Source organism: Schizosaccharomyces cryophilus (assembly GCF_000004155.1).
Source record: "Schizosaccharomyces cryophilus OY26 unplaced genomic scaffold supercont4.8, whole genome shotgun sequence".
NCBI classification, from domain to species: Eukaryota; Fungi; Ascomycota; class Schizosaccharomycetes; order Schizosaccharomycetales; family Schizosaccharomycetaceae; genus Schizosaccharomyces; species Schizosaccharomyces cryophilus.
This window is the reverse complement of record NW_013185631.1, coordinates 208,434-222,192: the sequence shown is the minus strand read 5'-3', so window position 1 is coordinate 222,192 and position 13,759 is coordinate 208,434. Positions and strand designations below refer to the sequence as shown.

The 13,759-nt window shown below is 38.6% G+C and overlaps 6 protein-coding genes and 2 non-coding genes across 8 annotated transcripts; 6 read left to right on the top strand and 2 right to left on the bottom strand.

The window, feature by feature from the left end:
* Positions 1-1,268: 1,268 nt before the first annotated feature.
* On the top strand, positions 1,269-2,390 carry SPOG_01419 (C4-dicarboxylate transporter/malic acid transporter; the record flags this gene model as incomplete). The annotated part of the gene is made up of 2 exons (XM_013170107.1): positions 1,269-1,339; positions 1,418-2,390. The coding sequence occupies 2 exons, from the start codon at positions 1,269-1,271 to the stop codon at positions 2,388-2,390; spliced, it is 1,044 nt and encodes a 347-aa protein (XP_013025561.1).
* A 529-nt stretch (positions 2,391-2,919) lies between these two features.
* On the top strand, positions 2,920-6,871 carry SPOG_01418 (centaurin 5). The gene is made up of 2 exons (XM_013170106.1): positions 2,920-3,161; positions 3,223-6,871. Exons 1-2 carry the CDS (start codon positions 3,125-3,127, stop codon positions 5,808-5,810), a joined length of 2,625 nt encoding a protein of 874 aa, XP_013025560.1. The 5' UTR covers positions 2,920-3,124; the 3' UTR covers positions 5,811-6,871.
* SPOG_01417 (40S ribosomal protein S24) lies at positions 5,994-6,653 on the bottom strand. Its single transcript, XM_013170105.1, has 2 exons — positions 6,524-6,653; positions 5,994-6,432 (listed from the first exon to the last, which is right to left on the bottom strand). The coding sequence occupies exons 1-2, from the start codon at positions 6,590-6,592 to the stop codon at positions 6,097-6,099; spliced, it is 405 nt and encodes a 134-aa protein (XP_013025559.1). The 5' UTR covers positions 6,593-6,653; the 3' UTR covers positions 5,994-6,096.
* Positions 6,802-8,221, top strand: SPOG_01416 (siderophore-iron biosynthesis protein). Its single transcript, XM_013170104.1, has one exon. It carries the CDS (start codon positions 7,032-7,034, stop codon positions 8,034-8,036), a length of 1,005 nt encoding a protein of 334 aa, XP_013025558.1. The 5' UTR covers positions 6,802-7,031; the 3' UTR covers positions 8,037-8,221.
* A 103-nt stretch (positions 8,222-8,324) lies between these two features.
* SPOG_01415 (RRM-containing cyclophilin regulating transcription Rct1) lies at positions 8,325-9,653 on the bottom strand (the record flags this gene model as incomplete). Its single annotated transcript, XM_013170103.1, has 2 exons — positions 8,325-9,433; positions 9,494-9,653. 2 exons carry the CDS (start codon positions 9,651-9,653, stop codon positions 8,325-8,327), a joined length of 1,269 nt encoding a protein of 422 aa, XP_013025557.1.
* Positions 9,654-10,505: 852 nt separating this feature from the next.
* Positions 10,506-10,588, top strand: SPOG_16377. The gene has a single exon. It is a non-coding gene; the product is annotated as a tRNA-Met (tRNA).
* Positions 10,589-10,594: 6 nt separating this feature from the next.
* On the top strand, positions 10,595-10,668 carry SPOG_16376. Its single transcript has one exon. It is a non-coding gene; the product is annotated as a tRNA-Asn (tRNA).
* Positions 10,669-11,710: 1,042 nt separating this feature from the next.
* On the top strand, positions 11,711-13,745 carry SPOG_01414 (translation initiation factor eIF2 gamma subunit). Its single transcript, XM_013170102.1, has one exon. The coding sequence runs from the start codon at positions 12,026-12,028 to the stop codon at positions 13,364-13,366; it is 1,341 nt and encodes a 446-aa protein (XP_013025556.1). The 5' UTR covers positions 11,711-12,025; the 3' UTR covers positions 13,367-13,745.
* The last annotated feature ends 14 nt before the right edge of the window (positions 13,746-13,759 follow it).

The following is a 13,759-nucleotide window of genomic DNA, read 5'->3' as shown; positions in this document are numbered from 1 at the left end:
GTTTCGTTGCTTTTTCAATGTTTACAAACATTCGCAAATCTTTAATTCTTTTCCTTTCATCCTAAAGACATGATAATTTATAATTTGATTGAACATGAATTGACTCGAAGACAAACGAACAACTGGTATATTAATCATATAGTTAAAAATTTATTTATTTTTTGTTGACAGATCTAACCATGCTAAAGTTTCTTCAATCAGATCCAGCCCAACAAAAATGCTATAGATATTACTAGAAAGAATAAAAATAAAAAATAGTATTCAGAAAGTGCACGAAAAGGCACTGTTTTAAGCCTGACATGACATACATACCCTCCTTTGTAGAAAATGCAAAGCTTGTTTCATACAAGTCCTACAACCACCCCATTTAAACGGATGTGTTGAAAAGTTTCTCATTTGAATTCATTTCAATTGTCTTTCCATTTTTTCAAAACCCATAACAAACAGAAATGTATGCTTTCTATTGTTTATTTACACTATATTCTTTTACCATACTAGCTATCCCTCATTCCTACAAACTTAAAACGTGTCTCGCTTATATTTATCAGATGAAGAGGACCCGATTCATTATGCGACATTTTTTTTACGGTAAGCTCAACACGAAAATACTATTTTGTATGATTTCAATAACAACTGTGAAATAATATCTAAGTCCCCCCCTCGTGTATGCTATAGTGCTGTCCCATGAGCAAATGTACTGTAAATAATGAAGTCAAAAATAATCCAATGGAAGAGCATGTTCAAAGTAACCTCCTTCAAATGATCCAATATTGAAGAAGGGTTTTTTCATATCACAGCAGCATTATAAATTTGTAAAGATTTCTGATAAAATATACCACAATGAAAAGACACGTCATATATTGCCAGGAACCTCGATCTGATAATAATCAGCGAGCGAGCTTATATAGGTAATTAGCCATTATCGCATGACTACTTTCATGCGAAAAACGAAATATTTGGGCTCACTCATTACTCTTTCATTGGTAAATAAGAACAAACTAATTACAGAAGAGGTGTTCACTTCATTTGCGTGCTTCATGAGAAAGCACCATTAACTGAAGATTTTCTTGAGCACGAACAAACTTCCTCGCAAGAGTACGGAGTATCTTTTTTTCTTTGTATTATTTTTTTCCTTCTTTTTTGTTTCTTTTTTTTGGGGGGTTTTTTTTTCTTTCTGCGGTTTATGTCGAAATTGAAGAATGCACTTAGGATCGGGGTTTTACAAATTTTTGGTTCGAGATTACCAAAACATATGGATGGTATCCATAATGGGTACTGCCATTTCTGCTAATATTTTGTATAATTTTCCTTACAGCGCAAAATGGCTGCGCATTTGTTCGTACATTATGTTTGGATGCGCTCTTATAAGCCTTTTTCTGAATACGATCATCTTTTTTTTCAAATACATCATTTACAGGGCGCTTTTGCCAAAGGGGAAAACGTTCAATAATGTGGCCGACACTTTGTCCTTAGGTTGTTATACTATGGGATTTCAAAGTATCATTAATATGTTGTGCTACTTGAGTAGTCCTCGTTCTTCACCGCAGAATTGGGTCAATTTCATCTATATCCTTTGGATCTTTAGCGTTGCTATGTCGTTCTATAGCTCATGGGTGATATTCTCATTCGTATTTACCAAAAGATTGAGTTTTCAGTTTTCTACGCTCTTGGGAAATATCGCGCTTCCCTTTGTCCCGTTAACTGTTGCTGCTGCGACTGGTTCCGTAGTTGTTCAAACCTTCTCGTCTCGTATGAGCCGCAAGTTTATTTTGAATACCATCGTCACAACCTATATTTGTTGGTCAAATGCCATTACTGTAGGATTTTGTGTCATTGCTGTTATTTTATGGAGGCTGATTTTTTACAAATATCCCGATAGTCCTGTGGTCTTTACCCAGTTTGTCCCCATTGGTGTTCTTGGTCAAGGTGCTTTTGGAATCATTATGCAGGCACTCAATGTGAGGATATATGCAGATTCGTATCTACAAAATATTTCTTTTATTGGAATTTATACCAACTTTTTAATTATCATGTCAGGATTTGTATCGCTATTTCTAATTTCCTTTGGTTATTTTCTCACTTTTGTAGCTGTCTTTGCAGTTTTCACTCATGGAGTGCGACACGAATTCACAGTGGTCTGGTGGGCTACTACTTTTCCGTTGGGCACTATGGCCATCTCCAATTCGAAACTCGGCGAAATAGCTCAATTGACCTTCTTCCGTGTTATAGGCGCGATTTACGGTGTTGCGTGCATCTTAACTACCATGATCTGTATTTTTGGAAGCATCTATTTGGGAATCCAAAAATATCGCATAGAGTTTCTTAAAAATAATTTGAATACTCCATTACCTACAGCAGTAAAACATGAGACAGAAAACTCTACCACCTGACATTTCTCCTAAACCCCGGATATCATTCTCTCTCCTGCTCTTTTATCGAAAAACAAGACCTCCCAATGAACATGAATGCTCTACATTGGTTACAAATAATATTTTGTGTCTATCCTTTTTCGCCAACCAAGACAAGGATCGGAAATGCGTGAATATGGACATGCTCAAAAACAATCCAACAAAAATTAGAAAAAGTGGCTTTTCTGTTGCAAAATTTTGTAAAACAGACGTTTTCAAGGACACGGAGAAAAAAAAAATCACTGCGTTCTTTTATGTATACATTTGTACCTTTATTTATTTATTATTTATTTATTTTTGAATTGTGTTTTAATTAATAACCAAAGAGTATATGTATTTATTACATTTCCTCTTTTGTTTACAATAGTAACACAAACATGTTTCGCTCTTTTTTTGTTGATTACTGTAATGAAACAGGCCAACATATCCTTAAACGAAATTTCGAGTTCGCTGTTCAATGATATCCATTTTTCGTATTTCGTTTGGCCTCCCAATTTCACCCCAGTCATTACTCACTTTTACGATTTCAACTTTGCAACTACCCTATTGTTCTAAGAGTGAATTGATTTTTTTTTGTCTTTATTCTTTAACTACTTTACTAAAATACCCTCTTTGTTTTAACTCCTTGCTTTCACGTAATCTTTGGATTTGGTGGTGTTTTGCAAAAGCAAAAGCAGCAATTGAGGTGTTTATAGCTTATAAACACTGTTTATATCATGGCTGGGTATAATGAGTTAGTTCCAATACAACGATGTATGTGTATATAGCTTAAATTGATGGATTATACTCGTTTACTAACATATGTTTGCTTTAGTCAATATTCAGTCTTTGAAATTCCTTTCACAGAATGGCAATGAAATACTAAATATTCAATCCTCAGAATCATCTTTTTTTGACTCAAAGTACCGGTTTTCGCGTAGGAATCATGAACCGGTTGAGTTCATTCAAGTTCGCGAAGAAGAAGGGCCCATGGTGAAAGTTATCGAAGAAGACGGTTTAGAGCTGTCTTTTAAATTGATCGTACGTGCTTCTGAGACGAAGCGAGAACTTACAAACTTAACTTTTATTCATGGTTCCTCTCCACAAGAAATAGACAGACTCATAACGCGCGAGTTTTCTACAGATGCAAACTTTCAAAACCACCACCAAGTGGCTTTGGTTGGTGATGTTTCCTTTGCGCCAAACGAAAGCGAGCGACTGCTCGAATGGAAATGGCAATACAGCCACTATAGTTCCTTATATTACTACAGCAGTGGATGCCCTAACTATATTTGTTTTGCTGAATATGATAAGCGGTTGAACCGGCTCGTACCTTTACAAACTTTTCAATTTTGGTTAGTGGAATCTGAGCAAGACTCTACACCGGCTACGCCGAGCTTTACTTTGCGCCTTGCCGAAGACGGTGCAATCAGTCCAGAGGTACCAGAACCGCATTCGTTGCTAACTGCCACCGAGCAATTTCCAATCCAATCTCCTCCACCTTCCAATGTCAATCCAACCTCTAGAGAACTTGATCAAACAGAACCGGAAGACGGCCCTCTTTTCCGAGCTACTATCCTTAATTTTGAAAGAACCACACATGAAATGCGAATGGCTATGAAAAAATTAATCAAACGTGCAGATCAAGTTGCTCATTCCCATGGTATGCTGTACATGTCTCATAAGGAATTCGTCGATGCCTTCGAAAGAGCAGCAAAGATCAACCCACCAGCCTTTAAACCGTTTTTAGACTATTATTATGAGAATTGTGCTAAATCTTTGGATAATCTTAATATTGATCGAGCTCATTTGTTGAGGAACTCTTTAATAGAACCTCTTCGAAGGATTTATGATAATGATATAAAAAACGCGTACTCAAAAAAAAAAGATTTCGAGGAAACAAGTCGTGATTACTATACCTCTTTAACTCGTTATCTATCGAAAAGCGAAAAAGTCTCTTCTGCCGATAAAGCTAAAGAGTCAAAGTTTTCAGCAAAAAGAAGGGACTTTGAACTTTCAAGATTTGACTACTACTCTTATATGCAGGACATCAATGGAGGAAGAAAAGGTCAGGAAGTTTTGTCTGCACTTACCTCTTTTGCTGCTAATGACTACAGCTTGATTCATTCTACTATGGCAGAAATAGATTCAATTCGACCAAGCATCATAATGCTTCAGGATGTTGTTAATGAAGCTAACAAAGAGTTTTTGCTTTTGCGAGCTGAACGTGAAGAGAGAAGAAGACTTTTAGAAACTAGTAGTCGTGAGTTAGATGATCAAGATGCAGAAATTGCTGCTCAAGCTTACCGAGCCAAAATCGGTCAAGATACTTCGGCTAAGCAGGGTTTACTGTTAGCTTTTGCAAAATCTAATAGTGATTTACAGATGGTATCAAAAGCTGGGTGGCATAAATACTGGGTGGTATTAGATCATGGTAAAATTTGCGAATATTCCAATTGGAAGCAATCTTTAGAACTTCATGAGGAGCCTATTGATCTATTAATGGCAACAGTTCGGATTCCTCAATCCTTTCCTAGAAAATTTTGCTTTGAGTTAATCACTCCTCAGTTACGTCGAATTTATCAGGCGACTTCCAAGACGGAAATGCATTCTTGGGTTGAAGCCATACAGTATGCTATTAGCGAAAGTATTTCACTCAAGGGAAGAAGACATTCTGCTTCCGAGGATTCTACCATTAATAAATATGGATCAACGTCTTCGATTGGTAAAGCTTTACAGCGTGTTGCTTCGGTGACCTCCCCTGGACGATACAGCGGGAGTGGAGGAGACTTAAAAGATAAAAAGGCGCAGAAACCAATTTCCCTCTCGAAAGCGGTAAAAGAATCACAAATTAGTGACCAATATTGTGCTGATTGTCGCTTTACATCACGAGTGGAATGGTGTGCTATTAATTTTCCGGCTGTCTTGTGTATAGATTGTTCAGGAATTCACAGATCTTTAGGAACCCATGTGTCAAAGGTGAGATCACTAGATTTGGACAAACTTTCGACAGAGACAGTAGAATTGCTGCGAGCCACTGGGAATCAATTAATTAATGAAGTTTACGAAGCTAAACTTAGTGAACCGAACGCGAAATCAATTGAAAACCAAGAGGAAAGGGCTTCTTTTATTAAAGAAAAATATGTACAAAAGCTTTATGTTCAAGCTATAGCCGATTCAGATGTAAATGCTGCATTATATGATGCTGTTGAACGAGGGGATTTGAAGCAAGTAATTCTGCGCATCGCACAGGGTGCAGATGTTAACTATCAATCAGTGATTCTTGTATCCCTTCGTAAGAGCAATTATTTAATTGCTGAATTGTTGAGTTTGAATGGTGCAGGTTTAAATTTCGATGAAGCTATCATGGATACGCTTCCAGCGCGGGCGCAAGCGTTTCTTATGACTAGGTCGACCAATTAACCATATGTAAGATAAATTTTATTCTCGTTGTTTATGGATACAGTTTTAATTTCCACTTGTTATGAATAATATGATGTTGACAAGTAAGGCTTGTTTACTTTTCGGAAAACTATTTTTATAGGCTTAATAAACAGGAAAAATAGCTACATAGGAACAGCTACATTTCGCCATGCGAACTTTTACAAGATAATAGAATATCAGTGATAGCTGACTGTTTTTTTGGTTACCTTGGTGGAGAATTGAGTGTATTGAATATTTTAGTACGCGGCTATGAACGACAAACACTCTAGTCTTGGCTCTTGGCTCTTCTCTTGGCAAGGCGCTTGCCAGTACCAAAGACCTTCTTGCCTCTGTTCTTACGTTGCTTGCGTTGTTGACGGGCAACCTTTTCGATGGGTTGGGCTTGACCAACACGGACAAGACGGTAATGAGGTTCAAACTTCTTCAAAGCCTCATTGGAGTCGTAGATCAAGGCAAAACCAGTAGACCTGCCACCACCAAATTGAGTACGAAGACCAAAGGCAGTAATATTCTCGGCATCGGTCTTGTACATTTGAGCCAACTTTTCGCGAAGTTCATTCTTAGAAAGATTGGCCTTACCAGGGTGAAGAATATCGACGACCTGTTCTAGTTAGATTTTACTATTCTTCAAAACCGTTCTACGTTAACTTGACATTCAGCTATTCAAGCCAAAACCAAGTGTTTTCACTTACCATCTGCTTTCTTTGAAGCAAGCGGTTAGTCATAAACTTGCGAGTTCTGATTGTCACGGCCTCACTCATTTTAGCAACTTGTGGTGACTGATGGTGGTAAAGAAAGGATTCTCAGTCGAGTACAGGATTTTGCCTGGTGGAGGAAACTGTGACTGCTTTTTTGGTTATGGAAAGTCTTTAACGCACCTTGACATGGCGTGGTAAATGTCGTCCAACTTGTTTCGTTAAAGCTCGGTAAAGTGCAATTCACTTATCTGATCAATCTCACAATTGTAAAGGCCATCGGTTCCGTAGTCTGTAAACAAACCAGAGCCATCCCGTTTGAGTTGTAACACATCGTGATTTAACGTTTGTTTCGGCTTGATTTTGTAGTCCATATAAAACGTTTTGTTAATTTTGTTGGTTTGCTTTTTTTGTAGCGCGTTTCTTTGAAATTTAGGTCCCAAATAGACGTGAACTAGTAAAAAGCCACTGATATTTAAGTCAAGTCTGCTTCTTCTTGCCCATTATGTCGCAAACTATTTGGTCAAATTCATTGCCTTTTTCATTAACGAACCTTCAGGGTTTGAACGCAGTGCTCCAGCACGATCAACGACGTCTTCATTTGACTCGTCGTGAAGATTCAAATTTGTGGGAAGTGGATCTGAAAAACTTTGAGGATATTGAAATAGATGAAATCGTTCATTTGGCTTTTCAGGCGATTTTTACCTCACTTCCTACCACTAAGGGTGAAGTCACCTTGAAATGGGAGTCTTTGGCTTCCCATAAAGGAACTCTGACGATTCCTGTCTTCTACAATGAAGAACAGGGATTCCTCAGCACTGACCGTATGTCATTTTGGCAAATTGCTACTCCCTGGATCACCAACAAGCAACCTGAATGGCCCTTGTCTTACCTTCCAAACCAAAGAATACGTCGCCCTAATGCTCCTAAGCCTGGAACCATTCTGTATGAACGCTTTATTCCTAGTCTGAATGAGACATTATCGTTTGTTGCCTTAGACATTGATCAGCATCTACATTACTTTCATGAATGGCAAAATAATCCTCGCGTTAGCTATTACTGGACTGAGTCCGGAACCTGGGACCAGCATCGCGAATATCTACTCAAATTACAAAATGACCCACACGCATACGCTGTTATTGGCTGCTTCAACGAGCAACCATTCGGCTACTTTGAGGTTTATTGGGTCCCAGAGGACCGAATCGCTCCCTTTGCTCAGCCTTGGCATACCCATGATCGCGGCTTTCATGCCCTTGTAGGCAATGATCGTTTCCGTGGCCCTCATCGCGTTCCTGTTTGGCTATCTAGTATTACCCATATGCTGTTTTTGGATGATTCTCGAACTCAGCGTGTCCTTTTAGAGCCTAGAAATGATAACAAAAAGTTTATTGATTACCTTATTGCTGAAAATTACTGCAAGCGGCTCGAATTTGACTTTCCTCATAAACGGGCTGCTTTCATGGAAATTACTCGCACCATGTTCTTCTCTTGTCTTGGACCCCGTATTTAATTACCCGTGCTCCTCCATTGTGGAAAATGATCCTGCTGCAGGATGCTTTTAAACCACTTAGAAATTCCGAAATATTATATGGTAATATAGAATCCGAAACTTTACACTTTTTATGTTCCAATGATTATGGAAGCAAACTGACCTTTTCCGTACTTATAACAGAATTCATGTATGTAATTTATTGATACTTAAGAAACTTTCAAAAAAGTTGTCAAATTGTGATGATTCATCCATAACCGTAATTTCATTTATTCATTAGCATTAAAGGCTTGAACGCTCTACTTATTTTTAATGATAGTGTCTTCTAGGAGGATCACGTTCTCTGTAACTTCGGTGCCTATACGAATCATCTCGAGAACGGTAGGAAGATCGTCTGTCATCGTCATAACGACTTCCTCGGCGATAGTAACGATCATCGTCGTATTTAGAGCGATGCCTGTGAGGTACATGATACGAATCTTCATCTTTTGTTCTTCTTCTGTACTCTCGACCCTCTTCGGAAGGCCTTGAAGAGCGACGTGGTTGATATTCGGATCGCTCACGAGAATGACGAGGATATGGATCGAATTTTTCTCTTGATCTATAAGCTGGAGAGCTTGAGCGAGAACGGGATTGAGACCGTTTGAGTTGCTGTCTATATCGAGAGACACTTTGAGAAAAGTCAACATGAATGCGAGCATCATCGATTAAAACGTTTTGCATCTTGAAATAAGCCTTTTCGACACTTTCTTTGTTATCGAACTCTATAAAAGCATATTGAAGGCTATTTCCGGTTTCCTTATCGCGAATAATTTGGCAAGAATTGATCTTGCCAAACCGGGAGAAAATAAGTTCCAAGTCCTCGTCTTGAGTAACGGGGTTCAATTTACAAACAAACAATACATTTTCAGGAGGAGCAACATGAGCAAATGGCAAATCGCCTACCATTTCTAAAGTAACTGCTTCTGCCTCTGCCTCTTGTTCTTGTTCTCGTTCAAACTTGTTTTCGTCATCATCATCAGAAATAAGGCGTTCCTCTTCTCCAATTCTAACGGTAGCGAGTTGTTCAGGCGTTGGAGAAGGCGACCTAGGCGGGTCAATGAATCGAGGAGGATCAGGAAAAGGATCGTCCAATATAATGGTATGCTTGATGCGAATATCTCGAAAGGGTTGACCCTCATCATCGCAAATAGCGTCATTTATTTTTTGTAAAGTATCAAAACCTTCTGCCACTCGACCAAAAATAGGATATCGGCCGTCCAAGCTTTCCAGATGGTCTGTGAATGTGATGAGAAATTGGCTTCCACAGACAAGTGATTCTTCATGGTGAACGGGAATAGAAGCTGTGCTCATGCTAACAGTTCCAGCCTTGTTGTGGCTGAGATTACTGTGAAATTCAGCAGGGAAAAATCGATCACCTATATTGAGTAAATTCCAAACCGAGCGTCCTCCATCTCCAGTCGGGCCTATAGGATCACCCGTTTGGCATGTGTAATTTTGTTGAATGTTGTAAAAGGGAGCAAAATTATAGTATTTGAGTTTACAAAGCTTGAGAAAATTCTCACAAGCTTGGGGTGCCTCTTCTGTAAGCAGGTCAATGACAAGATCCCCAACCGTGGTTTCTATCAGGACGGACATCTTTAATATTTTCGATATTATCTTAGAAGAAGAAAAAAATAAACAAAACAAGAATTAGGCCGCAGTGGGCTATTAAAAGGAAACAACTGACTCAAGAACAAAATCCTAATTTTCAAAAAATTTTAGCGGAAACCAAATAAAAAAAGTAAATGATTAATTCAAATTTTTTCCGTCCACAGGTATCGCAATAATGGAAGGAAATCGTCTGTTTTTCCAAAACGCGTAAAAAAGACGTTTGTTTACGGTTGCTTTTGTCGATACCGAATAGCGATGTGTAGGGAGCACGGTTTGCAATATAAGCGCTTCTGGTGATTGCCTTGGTAAATAAACAAACCAATTCAATTCAACTTGTTTTTATTTAGGATTATTTAACATGTGGCTTTCTTCTCACAAAGATGCAATGAATCCAAATAAATAAAAAAGTTTTATATGAAAAAAAGAAAAGGTCGGGTACAGCTATTTCTCAAAAAATGAAGCATCCAAGTGTTCTAGTTGTCCCATGTGAAACCTGCAGATATACACAAAGTCATAAGCACCGACGGAGGTATCTACCCATATTGGATCTGCAATTGTTCAAACAAATGAAATCTGCAAAGTCAATGGATGCTGCCATATCGACTGCAAAAGACAAACCATAACAAAAGTATGTTTCGTTACAGATTTTTTTCCTTGTAAATGCGCTTTCAATCGAACAGAGCTCTTCAATGAGAGCATTCATTAGACGACATCATTTAGGAAAGAAACCATTTCCATTCACTAGGAAAAACTACTTTTTCCTCGCTTCCTTATTTTACTGTTTCATAAGTAAATTCTGCTTAGTTTATTCCATCCTTTTCTCATGAGCAACAAAAAGCTTCTGTAGCTCAGTTGGTGGTAGCGTCCCTCTCATACTAAATGACAGGGGAAGGTCGTGAGTTCGAGCCTCACCAGAAGCACCTATAGGTCGGATAGCACAGTTGGTTAGTGCGCATGACTGTTAATCATGAGGTCGAGGGTTCGAGTCCCTCTCTGACCGGTTTTTTTGATTTACGAATTTTTAATCGACTATATTTCTTTCAATCGAAGAAGGAATTGGATTTGATGGCAGGGTACCAAAATGGATCCTACCGACGTCTGAACAGCAAAGTGAATGGTCAACGTTGTACCAAAAGCAGCCGATATACGGGATTTCCGCCATGATTCACCTTCAGAAATGGCTCAAACGTTGATACAATCAGCCGGTTCCTTTGGACGAAGTACCTTTTTTCTGGCTCTTTGAGAGGAACGAACATGCAGGTCATGTAAGATGAAAAGGTACCAATATTCCAAAAAAATCATAAGCCAAAGCAATCGTTACTTAGGGTAGTAACTTCTGTTTATCTGGATGAAAAGATCAAGACATTGGATAATCATGTAATTGCTTACCACATCCTCATCAAAAATTCTTCTGCAGTCAAGAAGGATTTATGAATGATTAAAGAGAGATTTTTAAAGCTTGATTTGAACTTTGCGTCCCCGGTGAAAGAAAATACGAATATCTTGCTGACGATGAAAACACCTAGGACCTGAACCGTTCAAGTCGGCTCAATGGCCTTTTCATCTTTCATATAGCAACCTTTTAATTGGAAAGACAAGTTTTATAAAAATTCCAGAGGATGAATCCTTCGTCTTTTACCCAGACAACGATGCTAAATATGATTTCAAGAAGATCCCACCGAAGGCATAGCATCAAAAAAAAACACTCATAATTATAAAGGAAAAAAAGAGAATAAACGAAAACTCGTGTGGTTGGTCACCCATTGCACTTTGTTATGGAAGCTGGAAGCCATACTGTCTGAAATCACTTTTCCTATAAAACAAGATCTTCAAACAAGAAAGCAGGAAAAGAAAAAAAGAAAACAAGGAAAAAGGAAGAAAATCCGAAAAAATGCTCACAGAGTACTCTACGAAAGAGATTGAAACGCAAAAGGAGAAAGCAGCCTTCTATGAAAAAAGGAATGTATAAACTCAAAGAATGAATAAAAATATTGAAAAAAGAAATATTTATGGAAAATTCACGTACCAATGCTCCAAACGGGAGAGAACGACTTCTCTTTGAAAAATTCCTTCTACTAGGGGAAGGGACCCGACTACCTACCAATTGCCAATACTCACAACGGCATCAAAAAAGCATTAATTAGGCATTTTTCGTGTCATTTTTGTAGATAAGAAAGTAAGAAGACTTTCTTTTGTGTACAAAAAATAGGGAAATCGCTTTTGGCAAAGAACTAGGTCGAACAAAGACGAAAGAATTTTCTTCGATCCAGTATTGCCAGTTTCTTGAGAGAAAAGAAATAGGAGTTTGGTAAAACCAATTATAAAGAGAGGAATAATCTATTTTAGTGAAGAGCAAGATGGCTGAAAACCTTGATATTTCAGAGTTGTCGCCAATTCACCCGGCCATCATTTCGAGACAGGCTACAATTAACATTGGTACTATTGGTCACGTAGCCCATGGTAAAAGTACAGTAGTTAAGGCTATCTCAGGCGTTCATACTGTCCGTTTCAAAAATGAGTTAGAGCGTAACATTACCATCAAGCTAGGTTATGCCAACGCTAAAATCTACAAGTGCTCCAACACTGAGTGTGCTCGTCCCGGATGTTTCCGCTCCTACCCTTCTGGCAAGGAGGACAACCCTCCTTGTGAAATTTGTGGCACTCCCATGAACTTGGTACGCCATGTCTCCTTTGTCGATTGCCCTGGTCACGATATTCTTATGGCAACTATGCTTAACGGTGCAGCTGTCATGGATGCAGCTCTGTTGTTGATTGCTGGTAATGAGTCTTGTCCTCAACCCCAGACCAGTGAACATTTGGCTGCCATCGAAATCATGCAGTTGAAACACATTATTATTCTTCAAAACAAGGTTGATTTGATCCGTGAAGCTGCTGCTGAAGAACATTATCAATCGATTTTAAAGTTCATCAAGGGTACCGTTGCTGAGAATTCCCCAATCGTCCCTATTTCTGCACAGTTAAAATATAATATTGACGCTATCCTTGAATATATTGTAAAAAAGATTCCCATCCCAGTTCGTGACTACACCACTGCTCCTCGTTTAATTGTTATCCGTTCTTTTGACGTGAACAAACCCGGTGCTGAGGTCGAAGATTTGAAGGGTGGTGTCGCTGGTGGTTCTATTCTTTCTGGTGTACTTCGTTTAGGTGATGAGATTGAGATTCGCCCTGGTATTGTCACAAAAGATGAAGAGGGTCACATCAAGTGTCAACCCATTTTCTCACGCATTGTGTCTCTTTTCGCTGAACACAATGATTTGAAGATTGCCGTCCCCGGTGGTCTTATTGGTGTTGGTACTACTGTTGATCCTACTCTTTGCCGTGCTGACCGTTTGGTTGGTCAAGTTCTTGGTTCCAAGGGCAACCTTCCTGAAGTGTACACAGAACTCGAAATCAACTACTTCTTGCTTCGTCGTCTTTTGGGTGTCAAGAGCGGCGACAAAAACACCACTAAGGTTCAAAAGCTTGCTAAAAACGAGGTTTTGATGGTAAACATTGGTTCTACTTCTACCGGTGGTCGTGTCATGATGGTCAAGGCTGATATGGCAAAGATTCTTCTTACCGCTCCTGCTTGTACAGAAATTGGTGAAAAGGTTGCCCTTAGTAGACGTATTGAAAAGCACTGGCGGCTTATCGGTTGGGCCAAGGTTGTTGAAGGAAAAACACTTCAAGTATAGTTTGGGTATTACTATGAGCATTGTATAAGATGACTTTTACTTTCCAGTGAAAGTGGTGTCCTTTTTGATGTATAGATAAGCTGTGATTCCATGTTTTCTTTGCAACTATTTGAAGAGATTCTTGATTCAAAGTAAGTTAGCTGTAAATATTTCTTTGTTTATGATGAGGCATCCAGTTGAGAGTGTTGATTACAACTCCACTATAAAATCTGTATTTGCACTACCTAATAAAAGCAATCGTACCTTTATCTTGTAGTCATTTTCAACTAGACATGACATTATATATCATGAATTGTTTGCCGCTGTTGGATTCTTTTTCCTTCATTTTATGCTCATGAGGCATTCGGCTTTCAAATAATTTTGTTTCGAAACAACCTACTGTTACATTTTGAT

Excerpts from the sequence above, each read along its gene's own strand:
- SPOG_01414 (XM_013170102.1), top strand. The coding sequence starts at position 12,026 with ATGGCTGAAAACCTTGATATTTCAGAGTTGTCGCCAATTCACCCGGCC.
- SPOG_01418 (XM_013170106.1), top strand. The coding sequence starts at position 3,125 with ATGGCTGGGTATAATGAGTTAGTTCCAATACAACGAT. Across the intron at positions 3,162-3,222 it reads GTTAGTTCCAATACAACGAT|TCAATATTCAGTCTTTGAAA; the intron begins GTATGTGTATAT and ends TGTTTGCTTTAG.
- SPOG_01416 (XM_013170104.1), top strand. The coding sequence starts at position 7,032 with ATGTCGCAAACTATTTGGTCAAATTCATTGCCTTTTTCATTAACGAAC.
- SPOG_01417 (XM_013170105.1), bottom strand. The coding sequence starts at position 6,592 with ATGAGTGAGGCCGTGACAATCAGAACTCGCAAGTTTATGACTAACCGC. Across the intron at positions 6,433-6,523 it reads TGCTTCAAAGAAAGCAGATG|GTCGTCGATATTCTTCACCC; the intron begins GTAAGTGAAAAC and ends TAACTAGAACAG.